Source organism: Crinia signifera, chromosome 8 (assembly GCF_055691185.1).
Source record: "Crinia signifera chromosome 8, ASM5569118v1, whole genome shotgun sequence".
NCBI classification, from domain to species: Eukaryota; Metazoa; Chordata; class Amphibia; order Anura; family Myobatrachidae; genus Crinia; species Crinia signifera.
The window spans coordinates 175,226,947-175,254,491 of NC_139224.1; the positions used below are offsets into that span (position 1 = coordinate 175,226,947).

The 27,545-nt window shown below is 43.1% G+C and overlaps 1 protein-coding gene across 18 annotated transcripts in view; it reads left to right on the forward strand.

Moving 5' to 3' along the window:
- Positions 1 to 21,897, forward strand: part of ADGRL2 (adhesion G protein-coupled receptor L2) — an 84,839-nt gene extending 62,942 nt beyond the window's left edge. For 2 of the 18 annotated variants that reach the window (XM_083157830.1, XM_083157833.1), the window contains 9 exons: positions 3,405 to 3,496; positions 7,293 to 7,337; positions 7,519 to 7,545; positions 8,939 to 9,107; positions 12,606 to 12,734; positions 13,095 to 13,191; positions 15,804 to 15,932; positions 16,628 to 16,645; positions 20,449 to 21,897. In XM_083157830.1, coding sequence (XP_083013956.1) covers positions 3,405 to 3,496; positions 7,293 to 7,337; positions 7,519 to 7,545; positions 8,939 to 9,107; positions 12,606 to 12,734; positions 13,095 to 13,191; positions 15,804 to 15,932; positions 16,628 to 16,645; positions 20,449 to 21,203 — 1,461 coding nt within the window. In that variant the 3' untranslated portion in view covers positions 21,204 to 21,897. Of the gene's footprint in view, positions 1 to 3,404; positions 3,497 to 7,292; positions 7,338 to 7,518; positions 7,546 to 8,938; positions 9,108 to 12,605; positions 12,735 to 13,094; positions 13,192 to 15,803; positions 15,933 to 16,118; positions 16,201 to 16,627; positions 16,680 to 19,577; positions 19,617 to 20,448 lie in introns of all 18 variants that reach the window. The other 16 variants (XM_083157835.1, XM_083157836.1, XM_083157839.1 and 13 more) reach the window with 14 other exon arrangements.
- Positions 21,898 to 27,545: the final 5,648 nt, after the last annotated feature.

The window sequence follows — 27,545 nt, forward strand, 5'->3', positions numbered from 1 at the left end:
CTGTGGAATATGTGTGCTCTATATAATAACTGGTAATAATAGTCTCTGTACAGCGCTGTGGACTATGTGTGCGCTATATAATAACTGGTAATAAATCTGGTAGAAGATAACGTTTTATCTGCGGAGTGAGATGTCGCGGCTTTCAGCGCTTCCCGCCCCATGAGTAATTCCTGCCCTATGGCTGAGGGGTTTGGCTACAGGACAAGTCTATAGACGTGGACTATTGTATAGCCGAAACAATGTTCCATAAAATCCCCAAACTCCGCACGCACGCTCGTTCTATCTGTTATTATTATTGTGAGTCCTTATATGACAGCGGTGGCCAATTGCCAAGCTGAAGCGTACACCCGACACCAACACACACACATTGTTCTAATTAGCCTGGGTGTGGTGCGCTCGACTCTTCCTATAAATGCTTTACAGCTGGAGGTCCTGCCTGGTGGGTCGGGGAACTGGTGTACATGCATGAGATATGACAGAGCCCGGAGGGGCGTTCGTTTTCTGCTTGCATGTCCCAAATTCTCTTCATACCGACTGAAACTGCGCAAACGTCAGACTGTGCTTTGGCTGCATTTTGCAAACATTCCTAATTGGATTGGAAGTTATTTGGCATTTTAGGAATAAGATGATCAAGTTTAATTAGTATGTGTGGGTGGGTGTTTTTGGTTTATTCTGTTCTTTTTAATAAGAAATACTCTACTCCTGGTTTTAATAAGTGAATTTAATAAGCCGTGGAAACATATATATATATATATATATATATATATATATATATATATATATATATATATATATATATATATATATATATATATATATATATTGCGTGTCAGTATGAATGTCGTATACAATATATACATACTGATAAATGGCTGCCTGTGTAGAACGTTCTATAACATATATTTAGCGCTGTAACCAGCAGATGTGCGTCCTGTTACTAGATTTACTCTCTGCCTTACACGTCCTCTGCGCTCCGTTTAGGTTTATTTCCTGTGTGTCCCCAAGTCCCCACTTGAAACTCCTTTGTAAGATGGCTAAATGCTCACTGTTATGTTGCTCATTCTTTCCGTTCTGTTGGCAAACTATGTTTGAACCTTATTAATAATGAACGTAACTGGTGAGAGACATGATTCAAAGTGATGGCCCCGATGCCGGTCTAATGTGCATTGTTAGATTTCCCAAATGAATTCTTTGTGTATGCTGCATTTTATAGTGTTTGGTCGCCTGTCCTTCTCCTCTCCAACCAGCTCGCGTATCGTCCAGGCACCTGAGCAGTGGTCAGCGGCCTCTCCAGCCTAACCCTAATACACATGGTTGTCATCCTTTATTTACTAAGGGCGCCCGATTGGTTGCTAAAATCATTTCATAAACCTGTAGCTTTACATTCCACTTAATGGCGGCCTCAGTATTGGGCTGAGGTGTACGGAATCGCCACCCTTCCTGCCAAAAATCAGTGAAAAGAATGAACGAGTGAGGATACTTGTGTTCTATCTGCAAATCTACAGCAGCAACAGACACCTATTGGGGGATAAGTGCTGTAGAAATAACATTTACATTTGTATTCCCTCCAACCTCCCATTGGCCGCTTACAGCAACTATATGGCGGCTAGGTACAAATAGCTCTTGTACCACAATCCTAAATGTGCCTCCATTGATGGCCAGTATGTGACCTCACTGTGTTATAACTGTATAATGGCTATCCGGTTAGTATACCGGCAGCTGGGATGGCGGCAGTTGGGGCACAGATGGCGGAATACCAGCACCGGCCATGAAGCCAGTACCAGGATCCCGTCATCGCTCAAAAATGATGGTGCCTGAATCCCAACTGTCAGCTTCCCAATAGTAAGCATGCAGCGGAGGGTTAAGGTAAAGTTGCGAGAAGATGGTTGGGGTTAGACACTAGAGTGCTGGTGGGGGTGGGTCAGGGTTAGGCAGTAAGGAAGAAGTGATGGGTCAGGGTTATGCTGCAGCTAGGGAGGGGTTGGGTTAGGGATGGGATCAGGGATATGCTGCATCTAGGGAGGGGTTGGGTTAGGGCTAGGCTGCAGGATGGAGGGGTTGGGTTAGGGCTAGGCTGCAGGGTGGAGGGGTTGGGTTAGGGGCAGGGTGGAGGGGTTAGGGGTTATGCTGCAGCTAGGGGTGGGTTGGGTTAGGGCTAGGCTGCAGGGTGGAGGGGTTAGGGGTTATGCTGCTGCTAGGGAGGGGTTGGGTTAGGGCTAGACTGCAAGGGTTGAGGGGTTAGGGGTATAGTGCAGCTAGGGAGGGGTTGGGTTAGGGATAGGCTGCAGGGTGGAGGGGTTATGCTGCAGCTAGGGAGGGGTTGGGTTAGGGGTAGGCTGCCGGGTGGAGGGGTTAGGGGTAGAGTGCAGCTAGGGAGGGGTTGGGTTAGGGATAGGCTGCAGGGTGGAGGGGTTAGGGGTAGGATGCAGCTAGGGAGGGGTTGGGTTAGGGCTAGGCTGCAGGGTGGAGGGGTTAGGGGTTATGCTGCAGCTAGGGAGGGGTTGGGTTAGGGATAGGCTGCAGGGTTGAGGGGTTAGGGGTAGAGTGCAGGGTGGAGGGGTTAGGGATAGGCTGCAGGAGTTAGGGGTAGAGTGCAGCTATGGAGGGGTTGGGTTAGGGTTAGGCTGCAGGGTGGAGGGGTTAGGGTTATGCTGCAGCTAGGGAGGGGTTGGGTTAGGGATAGGCTGCAGGGTGGAGGGGTTAGGGGTTATGCTGCAGCTATAGAGGGGTTGGGTTAGGGATAGGGTGGAGGAGTTAGGGATAGGCTGCAGGGTGAAGGGGTTAGGGATAGGCTGCAGGAGTTAGGGGTTGGGTTAGGGCTAGGTTGGAGGGGTTTCGGTTATGTTGCAGCTAGGGAGGGGTTGGGGTAAGGCTAGGCTGGAGGGGTAAAGGGGTACAGTGCAGCTAGGGAGGGGTTGGGTTAGGGCTAGGCTGCAGGGTGGAGGGGTTAGGGTTTATGCTGCAGCTAGGGAGGGGTTGGTTTAGGGCTAGGCTGCAAGGGTTAGGGGTAGGATGCAGCTAGGGAGGGGTAGGGGGAAGGTTGGTATACATACCAGGTGTTGATGTCCTGACCATTGGCATAAGTTCTGGAATCCCGTTACCATACCGTATAACGGTTGGCATCCTACCGAACCCTAGTCCGCCCTGCTTCCTCCATGCCCAGGGCTGTGGGATTAACAATACATCGCAAAGCGCTGACCCCCAATATCTGTCCTACTGAATAATGCGTTAGTTCTAATTCTTTATTATTGCAAAGCATTTAACTTAAAATATATATTTTTCCGATGCTCAATCAGTGTCAGTATTGGGATACTTCCCACACGTCTGTAAGTTTACTGACAATCGTACCTTTTTATTACCATTTTATACTCAATGATTACATTTCTTTTATTTTCCTTTCGCAGCTCAATCTTGTGTTTCTGGTGATCACTCTCTGCAAAATGGTGAAACACTCCAACACCCTGAAGCCAGACTCCAGCCGCTTGGAAAACATTAAGTAAGTGACCCAGCGCGCTCCACTACAAGCGGGAATTCTGCATTTAGTGTCGCGTAGTTTATCAGTCAGCAATAGACATGTCACCACTACATTAGGCCGGCCACCGTCACGCTCCTTCCACAGTGTCGTACGCACTGGTCAGAGATAAATAATCCTTTCCCCGAAATCATGCTCTGAAATTGCATAAATGAATTAAAGTACTCCGTAGCAATAGGGTAATTTCATTTGCATTTAAAATGCCATTTAAAATGATGTTCTCGTCCACAAGGCTGATATGATTATGTGAGGTTTGTTTTTCTAAATGACTTTGTGAAGCTGGGATGGTAAATACTTCTCCCTGGTAATCCGGCTCCTCGGAGAGAGGACTCTATGAGTAAAGTTAACGATGATCGCTTCTAATTAAACAAATGCGCTAATCCTGATGCCGCTAAAAATCTTCTGGAAGGTGTTCTTTAGTCGAGGGGCCTTTCCGTTGACAGCTGTTGTGTTATCGGGTGACCTTTAGAGGCTCTTGTGCCGCCTTGGTTTTTATGGGGACTGAACAGGTTTTATGGTTGGTGCAAATTGGACGTTATTGTTTACAATTGATTATCAATACTCTGTGCGTGGGGAGAGAGATTGGCGGCAGGAAATTGCATGTAAACAAGTCTAAATTAGCATCTGCAAACAGGATTTCTGCACTTCAAAAGAAACTCAATCAAGTTGTAAGCCACTTGATTAAATATGTGCCGGGGTTACACCGGGAGAGAGCAGTAGTATATGTACCTGGGCTACTCTGGGAGAGAGCAGTAGTATATGTGCCTGGGTTACACCGGTAGAGGAGCAGTAGTATATGTGCCTGGGTTACACCGGGAGAGAGCGGTAGCATATGTATCTGGGTTACACGGGGAGAGAGCAGTAGTATATGTGCCTGGGTTACAGCAGGAGAGAGCAGTAGTATATGTGCCTGGGTTACACCGGTAGAGAGCAGTAGTATATGTACCTGGGCTACTCCGGGAGAGAGCAGTATTATATGTGCCTTGGTTACAGCAGGAGAGAGCGGTAGTATATGTGCCTGGGTTACACCGGGAGAGAGCGGTAGTATATGTACCTGGGTTACATCGGGAGAGAGCGGTAGTATATGTACCTGGGTTACAGCGGGAGAGAGCAGTAGTATATTTGCCTGGGTTACACAGGGAGAGAGCGGTAGTGTATGTGCCTGGGTTACAGCCAGAGAGAGCGGTAGTATATGTGCCTGGGTTACATCGTGAGAGAGCAGTAGTATATGTGCCTGGGTTACAGCGGGAGAGAGCCGTAGTATATGTGCCTGGGTTACATCGGGAGAGAGCGGTAGTATATGTGCCTGTGTTACATCGGGAGAGAGCGGTAGTATATGTGCCTGGGTTACAGCGTGAGAGAGCGGTAGTATATGTACCTGGGTTACAGCGGGAGAGAGCGGTAGTATATGTGCCTGGGTTACACTGGGAGAGAGCAGTAGTATATGTGCCTGGGTTACAGCAGGAGAGAGCAGTAGTATATGTGCCTGGGTTACACCAGGAGAGAGCGGTAGTATATGTACCTGGGTTACACCGGGAGAGAGCGGTAGTATATGTGCCTGGGTTACAGCAGGAGAGAGCGGTAGTATATGTACCTGGGTTACATCGGGAGAGAGCGGTAGTATATGTACCTGGGTTACATCGGGAGAGAGCGGTAGTATATGTACCTGGGTTACACCGGGAGAGAGCGGTAGTATATGTGCCTGGGTTACACCGGGAGAGAGCGGTAGTATATGTACCTGGGTTACACCGGGAGAGAGCGGTATTATATGTGCCTGGGTTACACCGGGAGAGAGCAGTAGTATATGTGCCTGGTTTACAGCAGGAGAGAGCGGTATTATATGTGCCTGGGTTACACCGGGAGAGAGCAGTAGTATATGTGCCTGGTTTACAGCAGGAGAGAGCAGTAGTATATGTGCCTGGGTTACACCGGGAGAGAGCAGTAGTATATGTGCCTGGGTTACACCGGGAGAGAGCAGTAGTATATGTGCCTGGTTTACAGCAGGAGAGAGTGGTAGTATATGTACCTGGGTTACAGCAGGAGAGAGCAGTAGTATATGTGCCTGGGTTACAGCAGGAGAGAGCAGTAGTATATGTGCCTGGGTTACACCGGGAGAGAGCGGTAGTATATGTGCCTGGTTTACACCGGGAGAGAGCAGTAGTATATGTGCCTGGGTTACAGCAGGAGAGAGTGGTAGTATATGTACCTGGGTTACAGCAGGAGAGAGCAGTAGTATATGTGCCTGGGTTACACCGGGAGAGAGCGGTAGTATATGTACCTGGGTTACAGCAGGAGAGAGCAGTAGTATATGTATAACCTAGAAAGTGAGAGAGGGTGTGTGGTGCGCAAATCAACAGCGGCTGGCACAGGGCGGTCAAGCCCTAAAAAGTACAATGTAAAAAATAGAAAATAGTGCCTGCGCTGGCTGATCCAAATAATTGTATCAGATGTTTCTCAAAAATATAAACAATTTATTAAAATACATTCAATAAAAGATAAAAATCACACTAAACATGCAACTGACTTATAGTCCATATTATGGGGTATATATAGATCACTGGGATAGCGATTGTGCAAATAGCTGAGAATTTGTGTGGTGTTACGAGGGGAACATCCTAGCCCCCACCCTTCACAGGGCAATTCAGGACTGTGATCCCACATCTGGCAAATTGAATATCTTCCAGATCGACCAGGATGGTAATATAATCTCGTAACACCACACAAATTCTCAGCTATTTGCACAATCGCTATCCCAGTGATCTATATATACCCCATAATATGGACTATAAGTCAGTTGCATGTTTAGTGTGATTTTTATCTTTTATTGAATGTATTTTAATAAATTGTTTATATTTTTGAGAAACGTCTGATACAATTATTTGGATCAGCCAGCGCAGGCACTATTTTCTATTTTTTACGCAGTAGTATATGTGCCTGGGTTACAGCAGGAGAGAGAGCGGTAGTATATGTGCCTGGGTTACAGCGGGAGAGAGCAGTAGTATATGTGCCTGGGTTACACCGGGAGAGAGCGGTAGTATATGTGCCTGGGTTACACAGGGAGAGAGTAGTAGTATATGTGCCTGGGTTACACCGGGAGAGAGCAGTAGTATATGTGCCTGGGTTACAGCGGGAGAGAGCGGTAGTATATGTGCCTGGGTTACAGCGGGAGAGAGCAGTAGTATATGTGCCTGGGTTACAGCGGGAGAGAGCGGTAGTATATGTGCCTGGGTTACAGCGGGAGAGAGCGGTAGTATATGTGCCTGGTTTACAGCAGGAGAGAGCAGTAGTATATGTACCTGGTTTACAGCAGGAGAGAGAGTGGTAGTATATGTGCCTGGGTTACAGCGGTAGTATATGTGCCTGGGTTACAGCAGGAGAGAGAGCGGTAGTACATGTGTATGGATACAAAATTAGCCAATCAGAAGTGCCCTCAGATTGTCAGTTCAATTTTGCATCAGGCAAGTAATCCACCTACATATGCCGCTCTTTGAGGTCCGCCTAGGACATAGTATATGGCGACACCTACAACTCCTAATCCGCCCCCTTTTGCAGGATCAGAAGAGGCAGATCCTATTCCATCCAGTTGTGCAGGGCGTAGGGTGAGAGGGAATGTAGCCGCCTTCGGTGGGAGTTTGGGCTCAGTAGCTGGGGGCAATGTTAGGTGATTCTCTCTCATTGCATGTTGCATGGTGATAGAGTTTTATGTTCAGCATCTTCTCTCTCTCTCTTTCCTTTTCCTCCTCTGTCTCATGCACTCCAGTAATTACCGTGTATGCGACGGCTACTATAACACGGACTTACCTGGGTAAGGTGAATCCTTACATTAACAATTCTGGCATGACCGTACAACCCCCGCCTCCAAATACCCCATATAAGACCTTTCCTCCCCTCTCCCTAATTCTGCCTGTGTATAATAATGCTCCTTTTCTGTTCCACTTCTGTCTCTAACAATTTGATTTCTCTCCTTTGCCTGTAACGCTCTCTAGATATGAAGATAATAAGCCTTTTATCAAGTAAGAGACCATTAGCTAGATGTGGAATGCCCTCTCTGAAATCGCCCTCATCCTCCATTTCCATTTCCTTTTCTCCTCCGCTCCGCTTTGGTTGGGTCACACATAACCCCCACACCTCTCCCCCCTTATCAGGATTTATTTTTCTTTCCCATCCGTGTTCTGTTTTCCGCCTCTCTCTCTCTCATTGTGCCGTCCGGTCACGCCTCATTATTTTACACTGTTCATTGTTAATATTCATTTCAGCTTTTTGTGATGAGACATCATGAGTATAAAACAAATTCTAGGCTGGTTCACAGTGAAGCTGTGACTCTGGAAGCCATAGGAATTCCATCTTAGGCTGAACGATGCTTCTTAAAGGGCCACGGACAGTAGAATGATAATCGCTGCTAACGAGTTGCATTGCATAAGCACTACTGCTAACATTCACAAATATATACTTAATTAATGCAGGACATTGCAGCGTTTTAGCTATTTAGATAAAGATTTCTGCTAGGCGGGGGCTGGGTTGGAGGGGACGACAACACCTTTTTACCTTTGCTCAACAGACTTCCTGTCTGTCACTTTGATCAAATATCATTTCGCAAAGTCTGAGTTGTTTTGTGATTCGGCTAACAAGACGTACGTGCACTAAAGATACTAGAGCAACCTTCAACACTGTAAATTGTTTGTACAAAATGCCACAGGAATTTGGTCGGTGGAGGATGGCGTGCGTTCGGTGAAGCAGGGTTTGCCAGCGGATATACCCAGCCTAGTGAGCAGTTCCGAATCGTGCTCGAAGTCCTGCATTCCACTTATCTGTTCACAAATAGGGACAGAAACCAGACAGCAAAATGGAAGTACAAATAGGGACAGAAACCAGACAGCAAAATGGAAGTACAAATAGGGACAGAAACCAGACAGCAAAATGGAAGTACTAAATAGTAGCTGGTAGTTAGGGCAGGATAGAAATCGGGGCGACATACAGGGAAATTGTGTTTTTGAATGCTAAAAGTAGCACTTTTTATGTATGTCTATTCTGATCAAAAATTTTGCCATCATTTTATATTTGTGTGCTTTCATTGCCCACTGCGCAAAACCGTGGCCCATGTAGGTGCCATACGTAAACAGATAATGCATATATATAATAAACCTGGCTCCTGATGAGTTTGCTAAAGATAGGAGGTACTAGATGCAATGCTAGAACAATGCAGACTGAGCCGCAGTGACTGTGGTTACGGTATTCCTAGGATGACGCCTCGTTGTGCGTCCTAAATGCTGCATTGTTGTATGGAGGTTATGCACTGGGCCCCACTATAAGAGACTGAATTGGACTCCACATTACATGTGTTCTGTTTGTGTGTCTGATGCTTAGAGCCTCGCTTAGCGCCGCTGACATTCTCACGTCTGTTTCCAGGTCCTGGGTGCTTGGTGCGTTTGCTCTGCTGTGCCTGCTCGGCCTTACGTGGTCTTTTGGGCTGTTGTTCATCAATGAGGAGACGGTTGTGATGACGTACCTGTTCACAGTGTTCAACGCTTTCCAGGGGATGTTTATTTTTATATTCCACTGTGCCCTTCAGAAAAAAGTAAGTCTACAAATGGACTGACTTAAATGAAATATCTGCTATGGATTTAGCCTTTATATAATTCATGTACACATTCATGTATTGGTGATATGTCATATACTGTATGTTACCCAATGAATTTACTCTGTTGTTTATTATGAAAATGTAACATATGCTACAATAATGCAGCCAATAGAGGGTAATTGGGCAAATGACCTTGCGCAGAGGTTCCCAAACGTGGTCTTCAAGGCATCCCAACAGTCTAGGTATATCTATGGCTCACCACAGATGATTAAGTCAAATTGACTGACTTAGATTCTACTTAGTCACCCGTGACTGGGCATCTGTATAATTAAAACCTTCATCTTTGAGGGGCCTTGGGAACAACTGACCTGCCGATGCCGCCGGACTTGGGCGTTTGGCCTGCTGATGCCGCAGGTCTTGGGCTGTTGGCCTGCCGATACCGCCAGTCTTGGGCAGATTGTTAATCATCTCGCATATGCCCATCCTTGCAAATTACAGTGGCGTCAGCAGTGGTCTAGCTGCTGCATCTGAGGTCTTGCCAAGTTGAAGGATAATATTCTGTGGCCAGATCAGCTTTGTAGATCGTTCTGTGTAATGAACGAGGATTACTTTATCTGCATGAACAAAAATGAGCTTATCTGTAGACAAAAATTTGCCCGAAAAATAAAGTTCTACTTTTTCTAATATTTCCAGGAAATAATTATTTATATGTCTATCTATCCTTGGCAGATCTGATCGCAACCTCGTGCTGTGCCTCACAATATTACTCCAAGGCACAATTGCTTTCTATAGGCCTTCAGAGTAATGTGTATGGTGCGTTCTCATCATGTTGATGTTGCTAGCTTGTTGCCTCCTACTGACATTTAATCTTCCGCTCACCCAGGGCAGTTGTTTCATGGCCCTTCTCCCAAGTGTATTATCCATGCCGTGCAAATGACATGCGTTTCCCTAAGTGCGCGTCCGCACCACAGGAAAATGCACGCAGTTGGTAATGGCCCGTTAGTGGTATGTTTGTGGTCGCCTATCCCTGCCAACAGAATCCGAATCTGCAACCTGAGTATGTATGTGATTAATGACGCGAGAGTGCAGCCAATTTGTAAGAAGCCTGCTGGATAATGGAAAGAGTTATTAAGCCTTCTGCAAATTTCTGTGCGCATGATACAGTATTGGCGAGAATTTTATTACAGTTAGAGATAATCTGTCACCGGGTTCTCTATCCTTGTTACATTATACAGTGCGCACCCCCTAGGGTGAGATCGCAACTCATCTTCCAAGTAGGGTCAGGAACCACTAACAAACACTTCCGTCATATCATGCGAATCTCCAGCACTGAGGTGTGACGCACGTAGACCTGGAAGACTCCTAGATTGCACACAATGTTAAATACCCTCTCATAAACCAATGGGCACAAAGCGTATCCTACTCCTTTTTTTTTTATTTATTTTTTTAAGATAAATCTATTGGGCAAGAAAGTGACTGATTTCTACCCTGGCATTAATACATTAAATGATTATGAACAAGAATTAATTACGACCATTATCTATTGATAATGATATCAATAGAATATGGAATTCCTTTATAAACCGAGGGTGGACGAATGTTTCCGACATCAGTCTGTAGATTATATCTTCCATTAGAAAAGCGTTGCCTGTTCTGCTGATTACCTGCGTTCGCGGGCTTTGGTGTCACTTTGAGACCCGGAGTTAAGAGCGTTCCAGGTTTAGCTAGCGCTCGCTGCTCCGAGTAAGACAAATGATGTATTCGGAGGTGTAAAAGTTTCCCGTATTGCCCTGTCCTTGTCTGCATGTTTTATCTGCTCTTTTTTTATTCCATTATTGCTAGCCGGTCACCAAATTGAAATAGAATTGTGAAAGTGAAGACTATTATGTTTCTGACTTGACAAGATGATAGCACTGCGTTTTCTGTCCGCTCCGAGCAAGCTGTAATTTACCAGTAATGACAGAGGGATGTTCAGTACAGATAGATAATGTACATTCCCAGCAATATAGGTATAAGGAGAGCTTGTCCTGGCAGCTAAGGCTATTTGGACAAAATACCGCTTTGATTGGTATTGTCCTAGTTTTATGATGTTTTTAGGCAGTTAATATCCATTATGGTTCCAAGTCAAATTCTGAACCGGAGAACTATCTTTTAATCGTATTGGTCAAAGCGAACTTGTCCTACAGGGGAATCTTGTACTACAATACCCATCATGACTTGCTAGATCCTCAAGGCTGGATCATCAACCATTGGCTCAGAAGACTATGGTGACCCGAGTAAGGGTCATTGGGTCGATTTTCCTGAATGTCGACACCGGGAAAAGGTCAACATGCCTAAGCCCGACAGGGTCAAAACAAGCATCAGATCGACATTGGGAAGGTCAACAGTGAAAAGGTCGATATGGGTTTTTTGGGTTCGAATGTCGACATTTACACCGTATCGATGCGCATTGACCCCTCACATGGCTCACTGCACTCACCATGCTCCCGGCACACTATTCTATTCTCCCACCACGCCTTAGTGGAAGGTAGGGCAATAAATACCGCCTGTCGCCACAATAAAAACTGAAAATCTCATGTCGGCATTTTGACTGTCGACCTTAGACATATTGACCTGTGTTCCTGTGTCGACATTCAATGAATGTTGACCTTAATAATGTCAACCTAACGACTATATGCTGAGTACCCTGCTTGTCAGAAGCATACGTGTTTGACATGTGGCGGTATCAAGGCTCGCAGTTTGGGTGGGTTATAGTTGTAGAACATGAGTAAACATTGTGTATTTGATGCCATTGACTAAGGTTAGGGAAAGCCAACTTCAGTCCTCAAGTGCTACCAACAGGTCACCTTTTCTCAGACCAGCTAGTTGGTGCACAGGTGCATTCATTACTCACTGTCACATAAAAGATCCACAGGTGGAGCTGATTACTTCACTTGTGCTTCTGTTAGGAGACCAGGAAAGTGTTTGGTAGCTCTTGAGGACTGGATTTGAACTGAAGGGGTCTAAATTGAACCTATATTATAACTGCGATGCCGCAACTAGTACACGTTTGGCGCAGCAAGTTGCACCTGCAACTCGGAGTGACGGGCTGACGAGTAATGCATTTTCAGCGAGTGGGATGCACAACGGCATGTGCGTGCGATGTGCCATGTATTTCGCACCTGTGATGCGGTGGAGGCTCGATGCGAAGGGCTCCATCAGTAAGTGTCCTGTCTTTGAGATTTCAATCATTTTTAATATGTGCGTGTGGCTTCAGCCCAGTGGTTAATCCAGCCCAAATTATAGCTTCTGTCTGAACCTTTCAATTGCAGTTCAGGCAAAAGTTTGGTTAATGAAAGAAACTTTATCTCTTCATGACCCTAGAGAACCGCCGCTCAAAACAGATGCTAATTAAGTTCTCCAAGAATGTCAGCTGTTGCTATTGTTGACTCTGCTGCTGTAAATCAATGTAGCCTCTCTAGATCAGCCTGCTTCACAGTTCTGCTCCTTCCACAGGTGCGCAAAGAGTACAGCAAGTGTTTCCGGCACACCTACTGCTGCGGCGGTCTCCCGACCGAAAGCCCCCACAGCGTGGTGAAAGCGTCCACAGCGAGGACCAGCGCACGCTATTCCTCCGGCACTCAGGTAACAAGGAAGCTGACAGCGGTTTTTAATTAACCTTATTTATAGAAGCCTTCGGAGACTCGCCGTTCAGATACACTAATTGTCTTCTCATTACACGGATCTAGACAGCAAATACACGTTTTACTGCCTTTTCACGGAATTGATTCGGTTTTCAATATTTCCTGCACGTCTTTTGATTTACTTGATATGATTTCTCCTCTTCAACTTATTCCGGAGTAATCAATTAGCATGCTCCGAGATTTTAACTGCAGCTAATATAATTGGTATATAATAATTGCAGCCGTCTAATTGCGCAGTGACAGAACTGCCGCTCGTTCCGCACTGAAATCCAAACATTAATTCTCCTATTTGTGCTGACAGAGTCGGATCCGAAGAATGTGGAATGACACAGTGAGAAAGCAGTCAGAGTCCTCCTTTATCTCAGGTGACATAAACAGTACCTCTACCCTTAATCAAGGTAATTACCCAGCAGCCTTTGCGCTTAGCGGTTTCCCAACTTGAGCAAAAAAATTGTCCCCCCTCTTTTATTATATTTATCATTAAAACGCTTTATTAGTTAACCCCCCAGTTAAATCTATATATGTGGTTTCGGAGAATTAAATCAGAGCTATGTAGAAGTAGATATCAAATAAAATTGCTTTACGGGAAAATAAAGAACTGTTTTTATTGCATGAAAAAATTATTTCAGCCCAAAAATCCAAATATCGGGTTATAGTGAGGTGTTACGGACATGACCGATTATGGGCTCATTCAGAGGAGTACATTAAAGTAGTCCCAGGTGAAATGATTTTGATGCCGGCATATATCCTCAGGGTGGGTAGATTAAAACACCAGAATTAAAGTAGTCCCAGGCGTAATGATTTTGGTGCCGGCATATGTCCTCAGGGTGGGTAGATTAAAACACCAGAATTAAAGTAGTCCCAGGCGTAATGATTTTGGTGCCGGCATATGTCCTCAGGGTGGGTAGATTAAAACACCAGAATTAAAGTAGTCCCAGGCGTAATGATTTTGGTGACTGGATTTATCCTCAGGGGTGAGTAGCTTAAAACACCATAATATAACAACGCTCCTATGCGAATGTCGTCCTAGTATTGCTTTCTGCAGATACCAATGATCTCATTAATCCAGGCAATAAATGTGAGAATGTGATTTATAGTCATGGTTAAATTTATGTACCTTTTAAAATGCATTGCAATTATGGGTATCCTGATGGCTCAGAGACTATGTCTAGGTTGACATCAAAAGGATGACATGCACAAAGTCAAAAAAGTTTACTTTTTTTTTACGTTTAAGTTTGACATTTTTCACGTTGTTGACTTTTTCATGCTTTACCATCCAACCGGACTTCCAATTGGGAGCGGTTACGTGTCACGAGCCATACAAGGATACTCTCTACACTAACTGGTATCCCAAACTCTCAGGTGTCGACATTGACTGTTGACCAAGACATTGTCTGTGAGATAATCCCCACTCGCAGTTACAAAACCTTTAACAAATTAAATTTTGCAATGAGTCCGCTTGGTCTGCTTGGAGGAGCCCATAAATGGGGCAGATGTGGTCTTCTCTGGAAGCGGCTAAGCAAGCAGTACATTGCTGGCTTCTCCGGATGCACAACAGCGGCCTATTAGTAAGGCTGGAAGATGACCCCCAAATATACACAGGGAGAGAGTTTATCGCCATGTCCTGTAATAAACCAATTGTTCCCTCATTTTCCGCCCTCCGGGGTGTAATATAAGGTCCGTGGGCATAATTTCAGCGCTGTGTTTTGCTAAACTTAGAAATATAACTTAGAAGCATCCAGTCAACATAATCTGGGACTCTGGGGCACCAGCCAATCAGCTCCTAATTGTCAAATTAAAATGACAGCTGATTGGCTGCTGCATTATCACCTTCACCAGATGTTATCACTTAAACAGACTTAATAAATCTGCTCCTTAAGTCTACATTTGCCTAAACCAAGTGATGATCTGCTTCGCACAGTCTTGTTGGCCATGGCTGGCTAAGTGTAGACTGACTCCTAAATAACTCCTAAAATTGTAGTATTATAATATTTAATGTAATTATGGGTCTTAAAGAACCAAAAAAAAACAGCTTTAATTGCATCCTTCATGCATTTGCCTATACTGTGGAAAGGGTATTGTTCTGTACATTTTCCCTCCGTAAAGCGCATTCCTTCCGATAAAACATACTAGAAGACGGCCAACAATTCTCCAAATGATGACTAATAATAATGTACATTTTCATTACTTTACTGTAATTTTGCAGTTTGTTTTGCAAATTGTTCATTGCATACTTTGTATTTATTTTGTTAAATGATTGACTTTAATCCGTGTAATGTAACGCTCTTGTGCTAGACATGGTTATTTTTATAAAAGGCAACTAATTGATTTGTTTTGGCGGATGAGATGTCTTTGATATTTTTTTTTATTATTATTATTATTCCTTTTAACGTGTTTGTATTTTTTTTATTTATTTTTTTACTTGCTTTCTAAATGTGAGCTTGGGAAACTGTCAGCCTCCCGCAAGCATGTCTCTTATGCATAAGCTGTGTCTGTTTTTTCTTTTGTGGCCAATTGTATCTTGCTGTCCATGTTTTTGTCTTTTAGTGTTTTTTTTTTTTTTTTGTTTCCTTGTTGTATGATTTATATTTAACCATACTTTATTAACACAGATGTTTCCAGTAGGGATTGCCCCACTGCTAAAATATTCATTAAGAGCAGAATTCCCTAGTCACAAGCAGAAAGGTTTAAGGATTTTGTTTAAGCGACAGCATCTTGGAACGTTCCCTGCGTTTCTGTGCCTTTAATTACCCTTCTTGTCTAACAGTAATTCTGTGTAAATTATTAAATGTCACTCTCTTGGATGGTGTTTACTTTGGGGAATTTTTTAAAGCACCTGCGAATTGGTAAAACTTTGAAGCAATCCTCCTCGTTCGCCTGCAAATTAGCCGTTCAAATATAATCCTAGAATTCTGTTTCGTCCACACAAAACCGATAGATTTTTTTTTCTTTTATTGCAATGAGAACTGATGTATTTATTTTATATATATATTTTTTCTTTTTACCTTAGGAATGACTGGCAATTATCTACTAACAAACCCTCTTCTTCGACCCCACGGCACTAACAACCCCTATAACACATTGCTCGCAGAAACTGTTGTATGTAATACCCCTGCTGCTCCCGTGTTTAACCCACCAGGTGTGCTTCATTTTAATTTATTATTCTCTCACTCACCGCAGATAAACTTACGGACTTTATTTTTGTTTTTTCCTGTTCTACGTATTAACCGATATGCAGCTCTGCCTACGCCGGCCTGTTAAAACTGCACTATATTCTAGCGTTGTTACCAGTATTTATCTATAATTATCCATGTTTTTAACACAGGTGGCATAAATCTTAATATACTATTTCAGGACTGACACCACAAGGTTCAAGAGTCCATCTTCAAGATATTTATCCCGTAGAGGTACAGCTCTCTCTCCTACTAGGCGCAGTTATGGCTATGCGGGATATAAGCTTGTTGGGTTGAATTCGTAAACATGCGTAATTGGCAATCTACCGGCGCAACCTATAGTATAGTGCAGCTTTATGCCGGTCTGTAAACTGTAATGTCTAGATTAATATCCTAAAAATATATAATTTTTTTTTTTTTTATTTTGTGTTTATTTTATATACAGCGACTCATTTGAATTTAAGTTAGTGTTAAGTGTGTGTTTTGTTACATATTAATTCATAGATGAAACAAGTATTTTTTTTTCTTGTTTTCATTAATTGTTCTGCTAATATAAAGTGCGTAACCAATTTTAACGTTAGTCTGTCCTTCTGTTTTCTCGTTTTTTATTTCTTTTTTTGTTATTTTTTATTTTTTTTCCCTGACTTCCGCTTTCCTCTAGCGAGCTACAGAGAGACAAGTATGGGAGTAAAACTTAACTTTGCCTACCAAATGTAAATTTTTTCAGCATGGTTTTTCAAAAGGCACATTAAAAACATAACTATCAATCATGAATTATACTCAGCGGGCAAGTGGTTCACAATCTGTTCTCAAAGGCATAGTCATATTAATTTCAAAATTGAATCTGGACTTTTTTTTGTCTACATTTGGATAACAGCAATGGAAATACTGCAATCTCAGTTGGTAATATATTTGCAATGCTGAAATAATTTGCTGTTTTTTGAAAGGAAGTGCTGTCAAGCAGAAATGTTTTTATTTGCTTTGTCATCCCAACATTCCCACAGTAATCTTGCTACAGGCTAAGGAACGACTAGAAATGAGTTACCTGATCCCAAGCAGAAATGGTATTCGGTTGTTAGGTCGATGCTATTAATGTTGACTTACATTGGGTTGACCATTGAAGGACGACAGGCCATGGTCGACACATTAAAAAAGATCGAGCATTAGGTCGACAGTCAAAAAGTCGACATGGGTTTTATGGGGGGTTATTTTGAGCCGACATGTGCCAACAGGTGGTATCTTGAAACTGGGCAGGGCGGTGCTGCAAGGGGGCAGCATAAGGGGGTGGGCCCGGCTGCTGACGTTACGAAAGGGGCTGGGCCCGGTCGGCGCTATCACGAAAGGGGGCGAGCTTGGCCCTGCCGGGGAAGTGTCGGTCATCTACGGCGGCGCTGGGCTTCCCCATGCGCATCGGCAGTGACAGGCAGCAGGCTGTTTTAGCAGGGCACATTTTGCCCTTTAAAAATCGGGCAGGGCGCTAAAGCGGGTGTGGTATGTGGCTCCGACAGTCGGGATCCTGACACTCATTTTCCCAACTGCCTGGAGTCAGACAGCATGGCCTGCACAAAAAAGCCCCTTGCGGGCTCGCTGCGCTCGTCATGCTGCGGGCACGGTGGCTCGCTACGCGAGCCACCTATTCTATTCTCCCTCTATGGGGGTCGTGGATCCCCACAAGGGAATATAGCAGGTGGCCGTTGGGCACCCGGCTGTCGGCGTTTTGACAGTCGGGATCCCAACGTCGGGTAAATGACTGTCGGGATCCCGACTGTCTGAAACCCGTCCGGCACCCGCTAAAACATCCTAGCGTATTTCATGCCCTATCATCCACCAGGGCATGGAGGGAGAATAGAATAGTGCGCCAAGCATAGTAAGGCACCGAGCCCGAAGCGTGATGAGTGCAGCTGTGCACGTCTGTGTCCATGTCGACTTTGTTGACACAGCAACAACAAAAAAACCTGTGAAAAACCCATGTTGACCTTTAGACTGTCGAACTTCCCAATGTCTACCTAATGCTTTTGTCGACCTTTTCAACCTTTTTCACGTGTCGACCTAAGGCACGTCGACATTCGGTGGTTGACCCAATGTATGTCGACCTTAATTTGGTTGACCCATACCCGCAGAAATGCACTCTATCTGCCAGACGCGGCGTATCCGCATAGAGATGCCCGCGTGCGCTGGGACAATGGGGAGAATGTTGTCACTTCCACCAGTCTTAATAACCCGTGGATCACGACGAGTTACCTTCATGTGTAAAACTCGCCAGGTAAATCTGGGCGCAGTGATCACATGCGTTTGTACAATAAGAATAGCCTGTTAGCAACACCGCCATTGATTTTTGCACACCTTGAAAATTGCACGGTGAAGAATGACATTTATTTATTCTCAGTGATTTGCTTTGTTTGTGTTTAATTATATACATTAATTCCCAAGTCACAATGACACCAAAAGGCAGATGAACCCCAAAATACAAGTTGACACAAAATGAAAAAAATAACCCGCGTAACATTCACAAATGTAAAACACATTTTAAAAGGGTTCAGAATATTTTAATTAGCCACCTGGGTGGTGACCAATCACAGTCGTCAGAAGAGAGGAACCAAGTTATCCAATCTCTGGTAGCATAGCGTGAAACCTGCGCCATTGTTTCCGTAACAAAGCAAAGTTTATATAGTGTGACGGAACTTGTGTCCAATTTCCCTTGTTAGCAGTCTCAGGTTCACTTACTTGCAGCAGGTATATATGACATGCATAGGAAAAAATGCTTCTCTCCCCCAGCTCCCCCCCCCCCATGAGCCATTTAGCTAAACCGTTTAGTTTTTCACGATATATTTCTGAATGTTACAGCTATCTTTTTCTGATGAGCCAATTTGCATTTTCGGTTTCGTGCCTTTGCTAATAGGGCTGCAGCCTTAAACGGAGATTCTCCCTGGCAGCCATGTTTGCGCACGTTCCCAGTCTCCTCCTAGCCTTGCATATTATACAGCAGCTCCACAGCCGGCAGGCTGTTTCCAATCCAAATAAAACAAAGCACTTTTTTTTCCCTCATCTATGTTATTAGTCAAGTGACCTCCATCTCAAATCCAAATTTGTAATTTTTTTTTGTTTTCCAATTTTTTTACATTTTTTTATTTAATAAATTGAATGTGTATCATGCATAATAACTGTCTACGCGGCAAAGCATGTTTCCATAAGGAGACCATTCCATCACACATAATCCAGTAGGCCTCATGAGACGGCATGGCCATTATGCATCCGACTATTTATTTGGTTAATTTCTGTGAACCATGCTTACAGAAATTCCCGGCATTTCTGCATTTTGACCTCCATACCCGATGCTCACACCCAGGGCTTTACCGCTTTAATTACCCCGCGTGGGTTCATTCAGCAGTATCACTGTGACCGGTGCAGGGCTGCTGGCAAACTATGATTAAAAAAAAAAAAGCCTGGGGCATTGCTAACGGATGCAACATTAATGAACCGGCATTAACCAGAAAGAGAGGCTGTTATTGCTCGTAATCTCATTTGCTGAACCCTTGCTCTGAATACGTTGCTGAGAAACCCAGTGATCCATCTTGTTGCAATAAATCATTCTACTTTCTTTTATATATCAGCTACACTTAGGCCAGATAGCCTGAGCAGACAGACAGAATGTGAGTGGTACAGTGAGTCATTTCACCTGCTCCGTCATCTTGTGGGTGATGCTTGTGGGGCGTTGTTGCCTCTTGTGTGAAAGGTGGCTTTCTGTGTTTCTCATACCGTCTATGTATTCGTCCATTCTCCATTTCTTTATTTCTTTCTTTTTTTTCTTTTTTTTGCACCCCAGATAAAGGGAAACATTAGAAAAACATTGTTGGATTAGTTGCTTGCCGGTTTGTTGGTTTATGTTGTACATTTGCCTTTGGTTTTTCCGTTTTTGTATTCAGTGATTTTTTTTTTCTTGTTTTGTATATATATATTTATTTTTTATTTAGTGTTGTTTAGGACAAATCACTTGGTGGCAGTCTTCACTTAATAAATGGGATCAAACAAATGTTTTCATTAGCGGCCAATTCCTCTAAGATGTGGGCTCTGTTTCCCTGACAATTTCTACGATTAATTACAGTTGAAAATTTCAGAGCATTCTGAATGGATACATAGAGCATTCTGAATGGATACATAGAGCATTCTGAATGGATACATAGAGCATTCTGAATGTATACGCAGAGCTTTCTGAATGGGTACGCAGAGCATTCTGAATGGGTATACAGCATTTTAAATTTACATAGCATTCTAAATTGATACGCAAAGCCATTTAAATTTACCAAGCATTCTAAATGGATACACAGAGCATTTTAAATTGGTACATATCATTCCAAAATGTTAGGGAGTGATTGTTATCTCCGAATACTTTGTCCTAGACTGCATTAAGTCTTTCTAGCTGAAAACCATTAAATAGCCAAATTAACAAAATGTCCCCTAAACGCCACCTCTTTTCTGTTTCAGGACATTCACTGAACAATGCCAGGGATTCAAGTGCCATGGATACTCTACCGCTAAATGGTAACTTTAACAACAGCTACTCTCTACGGAATGGGGATTATAGCGATGGTGTGCAAGTTGTGGACTGTGGACTAAGTCTGAATGATACAGCGTTTGAAAAGATGATTATTTCAGAGCTAGTGCACAACAACCTGCGGTGCAATAGCAAGAACCACAACCTGGAGAGGACCCTGCCCGTCAAAACTGTTATCGGTGGAAGCAGCAGCGAAGATGACGCCATCGTTGCCGACGCTTCCTCCCTAATGCACGGTGACAACCACGGGCTGGAGCTTCACCACAAAGAACTAGAAGCGCCGCTTATACCGCAACGGACTCACTCTCTTCTGTACCACCCGCAGAAAAAAGTGAAGACCGAAGGAACGGACAGCTATGTGTCGCATTTAACCTCCGAGGCTGAAGACAATCTTCAATCCCCAAACAGAGACTCCCTATACACAAGTATGCCCAACCTACGGGACTCTCCTTACCCAGATAGTAGCCCTGACGTGGTAGAGGATTTATCACCCTCAAGGAAGAGTGAAAACGAGGATGTTTACTATAAAAGCATGCCAAATCTTGGAGCTGGGCACCACCTTCAGATGTACTATCAGATAAGCAGGGGCAACAGCGACGGCTATATTATACCCATAAACAAAGAAGGGTGTGTCCCAGAAGGCGACGTCAGAGAAGGACAAATGCAACTAGTCACAAGTCTTTAATAAAAAGAGATTTTTTTTTTAGGAGTGAAAATGGCTCATGCAGGTATTAAGACTCCAATTCATTCAACTTGAGGCCAACTTATTTGTGATTGGCAGCCTAGTCAGAATCGCAACTCTTCACTGTGCCGGAGAGTGACGGACTTTTTCAGTTCTGTGAATTTTTTTTTTTTTTTTTTATAAATAAAAATTAAAAAAAACTTTGTATATACACAGATTATACTAAAATTATTTGTTACAAAGTAAAAAGGTACCAACATGGTATTTAAAATATCTGCTGCTGCCGCCGAGTTAAGACTTCGGGGGGGAAAAAAATAAATAAGTTGGTGAATCTGCCATTTTTTTTTTCTGCAGCAGCAGCAGCTCCAGAACCTGATTTGTAAATAACGGCTGCCATTTTGTGAGGCCTGCATTGTATTATATACAAGATGTAGGCACCGAAATCCTGTACGATAGATTTACTGTATCATACTGTTCCTGAGTAGACTGCAAGATGTTTTATTTTATTTTTTTCCTTTTACCCTCCCCACCCCATTTTTGGAGGTCACTGCAGATCCCTTTCCATTATGATTAAACCCGTGTCTAACCACTAGCAATCAAGCCACTGGCCTTATTTCATATGTTTTCTCAAATGTACAATGAACTGTTATCATGGAAAAAAAAACTAATGGTAAAATAAATTATATTTTGATCTATTGCTAGGGTGAAATACATTTGTGTCCAAACTGAAATATAATTGTCGATTTAAAAAATTTTTTTGATAGATTGAATGAAAATATTGTGAAAATCTTAAACGAGGCTCCCCCAATACATGCTTATTGTGGTATTAAATTAGGCGAATCCTGTCCATCATTGCCTTTTTCACAAAGTTTGGCCAACGCAAGATGATTTTTTTTATTTTTTATTTGATGCCAAATGCATTTTATAAATACATTTGTATTGTATATTCAGGAGCCAATATTGCTGTTAATTGCACAAGTTTTAGAGAAATCCGGCAGATTATTTAACAGGGATTATTGGCACAAGCGACTCATCTGCGTTCAAACAAGCGGTGCCTGTTTAAAGATATATATATAATTTTTATTTTTTTCAATAACAGTCCGTTATATTACTCCATGATTTTCTGCCTATGTTTTGCCATTAATTTATTTTATAATTAAAGCAATGTGTACATTTTCAGTGAAAATTTCATTTATTTTATTCATTTTTTTCTTTTAAACCTCAGCTGTTAATAAGAGCCCATTACTAATCCAATGTAAAGATTAACACCTGTTTGACAGTAAATAAATGTGAATTTTTTTGAAAAAATGCTAGTGCTGTTTCAATGGCTGATCAGAGTACAACCTACATTAGGGACAGCGAGAAATAACCATATTTTTTTCTAAATATATTTTTTATTGAAGTAATGTACATCGCAATGAGCAATAGACATTATATAGCAGAAATTACTATATTTAACTTTTTTATCATGAAAGTTTTCGATCAGCTGCTTGTGCAACAATAATTCGAAAGTTTGTGGTTTTAATTGATCAACTTTTTGTATATCATTTTTATTTTCTTGAAATAAGTCAAAGTAGAGATTTATATCTGTGTATCAATCTTACTACTGTAAATGTTTCACCCTTATATAACTTTAATACGGGGATTCCCAAACTGTGTCCCCGGTCCAATTGAAATAATTTATGGTCAACACTTGTGGTTTCCAATTGAATTGTGGGCAAACAGAAGCGTATCCTTTCCCTCACCATTAGGGATGCCAATCCTGGGGCATTTTTGGAAATCCTGGGAATCGGAATTGAAAAATGCTCAAACCCAGGATTGGCATCACTAACAGAAAAACTCCCTTGTCCCCCACATATTTACATGTTGGAGCGGGGTACGTAGCAGCATTGAAGCGGAGCCACCAGGAGGAGGTGGTCAGCGGGTGTTTACGGCCGCCAGGAGCAGACGACAGGTCTTGTGTGCCACTGGGAGTGCTGGTCGGAAGGGTTGAGGGTCCAAATCTCGGGATCCCGGGATTGGCTACCCTACTCGGCAATTAACTGAATGTGACATATAAACTGAATTTACTTAATTTTTTTTCTGAGTTTCTCAATAATAAAATTTTGGCCTAGGGGTACCGTGGAAAACGTCCTGATACTCATTTCAAAAATAGTTTGGGGATTGCTGCTTTAATGTACAGTACTGTGTGGCTTTATATGCACTTAAGCTTTCCCTTCATTCATTTTGTGTTTTTCACTAGAGTCTATCTATACCATACTCATAGTCCTGGCAATGGATACGGTCTATACCAGGGCTGGGCAACACCGGCCCTCCAGATGTTGAGGAACTACACATCCCAGCATGCCTTGCATCAGTTTCAGCATGGCCACATAGCAAAACTAATGCAAAGCATCCTAGGATGTGTAGTTCATTAACATCTGGAGGGCCGGTGTTGCCCAGCCCTGGTCTATACCATACTCATAGTCCTGGCAATGGATACGGTCTATACCATACTCATAGTCCTGGCAATGGATACAGTCTGTACCATACTCATAGTCCTGGCAATGGATACAGTCTATATCATACTCATTGTCCTGGCAATGGATATGGTCTATACCATACTCATTGTCCTGGCAATGGATACGGTCTATACCATACTCATTGTCCTGGCAATGGATACAGTCTGTATCATACTCATTGTCCTGGCAATGTATACGGTCTATATCATACTCATTGTCCTGGCAATGGATACAGTCTATACCATGCTCATTGCCCTGGCAATGGATACAGTCTGTATCATACTCATTGTCCTGGCAATGGATACTTTCTATACCATACTCATTGTCCTGGCAATGGATACAGTCTGTATCATACTCATTGTCCTGGCAATGTATACGGTCTATATCATACTCATTGTCCTGGCAATGGATACAGTCTATACCATGCTCATTGCCCTGGCAATGGATACAGTCTGTATCATACTCATTGTCCTGGCAATGGATACTTTCTATACCATACTCATTGTCCTGGCAATGGATACAGTCTATACCATACCCATTGTCCTGGCAATGGATACAGTCTTTATCATACGCATTGTCCTGGCAATGGATACAGTATATACCATACTCCTTGTCCTGGCAATGGATACAGTCTATACCATACTCATTGTCCTGGCAATGGATACGGTCTATACCATACTCATTGTCCTGGCAATGGATACGGTCTATACCATACTCATTGTCCTGGCAATGGATACAGTCTATACCATACTCATTGCCCTGGCAATGAATACAGTCTGTATCATACTCATTGTCCTGGCAATGGATACGGTCTATATCATACTCATTGTCCTGGCAATGGATACAGTCTTTATCATACGCATTGTCCTGGCAATGGATACAGTCTTTATCATACTCATTGTCCTGGCAATGGATACGGTCTATACCGTACTCATTGTCCTGGCAATGTATACGGTCTATATCATACTCATTGTCCTGGCAATGGATACAGTCTTTATCATACTCATTGTCCTGGCAATGGATACGGTCTATATCATACTCATTGTCCTGGCAATGGATACGGTCTATACCATACTCATTGCCCTGGCAATGGATACAGTATATACCATACTCATTGTCCTGGCAATGGATACAGTCTATACCATACTCATTGTCCTGGCAATGGATACGGTCTATACCATACTCATTGTCCTGGCAATGGATACGGCTATATCATACTCTTTGTCCTGGCAATAGATACAGTCTATACCATACTCATTGTCCTGGCAATGGATACAGTCTATACCGTACTCATTGTCCTGGCAATGGATACGGTCTATACCGTACTCATTGTCCTGGCAATGGATACGGTATATACCATACTCATTGTCCTGGCAATGGATACGGCTATATCATACTCTTTGTCCTGGCAATAGATACAGTCTATACCGTACTCATTGTCCTGGCAATGGATACGGTCTATACCGTACTCATTGTCCTGGCAATGGATACGGTCTATACCATACTCATAGTCCTGGTAATGGATACAGTCTATACCAGTGGTCAGGGAACTCGGTCCCCATTACCCCACGCAGTGCATGTTTTGCAGGTCTCCTCACAGAATCTCAAGTGAAATAATTAACTCCACCTGCGGACCTTATAAAATGTGTCTGTTTGTAATTAGTACACCTGTGCACCTGCTGGGTTACCAGCAAAACATGCACTGTGTGGGGTAATGAGGACTGAGTTCCCTGACCACTGGTCTATACTATACTCATTGTCCTGGCAATGATGATATAGACTGTATTCTCGCCCTGCTGCTGGCAACATCAGTGATAATAATGGCCTCATAGAGACATTATTTGGTTACACCAAGGAGGAGAGCGCAGGGCCAACCAACCTATTCCGTGTACATTTGGGAGTGTGGACACACTCTTGCTCGGCAGCCCCTCCGTCCACATAGGGTATTTAGAGCGCAGGCATAACTCCAATATAATATCAGTGATAATAATATTATACTACACTTCCGCTATGTAGATATATTCTGCGCCATTGTGCGGTGAGGACTGTGTTAGGAGCAATACATCCATATTGGTGGCTTAAGAGAATATAGTTATTAGGGTAGATCTGGATGTACCTGCCCCCTTTCTCTTGGTAACAATGTCTCGCTATCCTCATCATGAAATGTGTGGTGCTCACGTGTTGACATTGACACCAAAAAAAGTGAAAAACTCATGTCGACCTTTTGCTTGTTGACATTTTCTCAATGTCGACTTTGTGCATGTTGACCACTTGTTGCAACCGATTGACTGTCGACCTACAAATTTTATTTGAGCTGACAGACACTCGAGTTTCCGAAAGTCCGTGATTGCAGTCCAGGTTTTAAGGCTATACATGCTTGATTCCATATTAAGTTAAATCCAATTTACTGAGGTACTAATTTAGTCAACTCTGCTAAACCATGGGTATTCTTAAAACCTGGACTGTAATGGCAGTTTGCCGCTATTGTCAGAAAATATTTGATGTTTGGAAAAAATGGCTTTTCTGATTGTGCTTGGCCCAGTGTAAAGAAAATAAAACGGGGGCGCACACACGTTACTTACAGTAATATCCCGAACTCTTGTGATTTACCATATATCCTTCTTTTGTTTCTTCAGTCTGCTGTCAATGCTTTATCAACCCTGACCACCTCTGTGAATTGTCACTTTCTGCCTCCTCATCCCTCTGCCTTCCAGTGGCCTTCTGAACCCTGTACTTTGTGTATTGCAGCCAGAATGTATCCTCCTGAGAGGTTTTGAAATGGAGATAATATTTTGTGGGAAGATACTTCGCTCATCTTTCCTTCTCCGTACAATCGGTTTTTCCAGATGCACCAAACTATCTATCTGAAAGAGGATTCACCAGAGCCAATTACATTACCCCAGTCCTCAGCAGTCCAATCCCTGTAACTTTTGCAGAAAATCAGTCTGTCCCTGATGTCTTTTCTGGAGGGTAGTGACTGTGCTGCCCTCCTTTACACCAGGCCATCCTCCAAAAGTATTTGCCTTACTGTGCGTGCAAATTCACTCACACCTACTTGCTCACGTTTCGGAGCACTGGTGGTGCCCCAACCCTGCAGCTGAATCAACTTGCGGAGATGGTCCTGGCACTTGCTGGACATTCTTGGGAACCGTGAAGCCTTATTTACAGCTGTTGAACCTCTTCCATCGAAGTTGATGATCCGATAAAATGGTTGATAATCTTTTAATCTTACAGCAATATCCTTGCCTGTGAAGCCCTCTTTGTGCAAAGCAACTACATGTGTTTCCTTGTAGGTAACCATGGTTAACAGAGGAATTACTGTGATTTCAAGCACCATCCTCCTTTTTAAGTGATCTCCAGCCTAGTCTTCATCAACCATCTCACCTGTGTTAACGAGAAAATCGCTGACATGTCATCTGGGCCTTTGGGGCAGGGCTGAAATGCAGTGGAAATGATTTTTATGGGATTAAGTTCATTGTCGTCAGCAGACTTTGTGAAAACCAATACTTGTCATTCTCAAAACTTTTGGCCATGGCTCTTTACTATGACACAATCACTTTTCAGAGATGAGATTCCTGTAAAAATAAAACTGAATATATAATGTACTTTGTCTGTGCCCTGAACTCTTCTCCCAAGTCCTTTATCCCATTGGTTTCAGTTACAGATTAGCAAACGATAAATTGTGGCCAAAACTTGGATCGGAGCCCTAAAAGTCATGTAGGTATTTGAATGTCGGGCAATCAGCATAAGCACCATACACAAGAAGGTATCTGGTTGATAGGTCAAAGCCAACAGGTCTACACTGGCAAAGTGTCAACATGCAGAAAGTTGACATGCAAAAAGT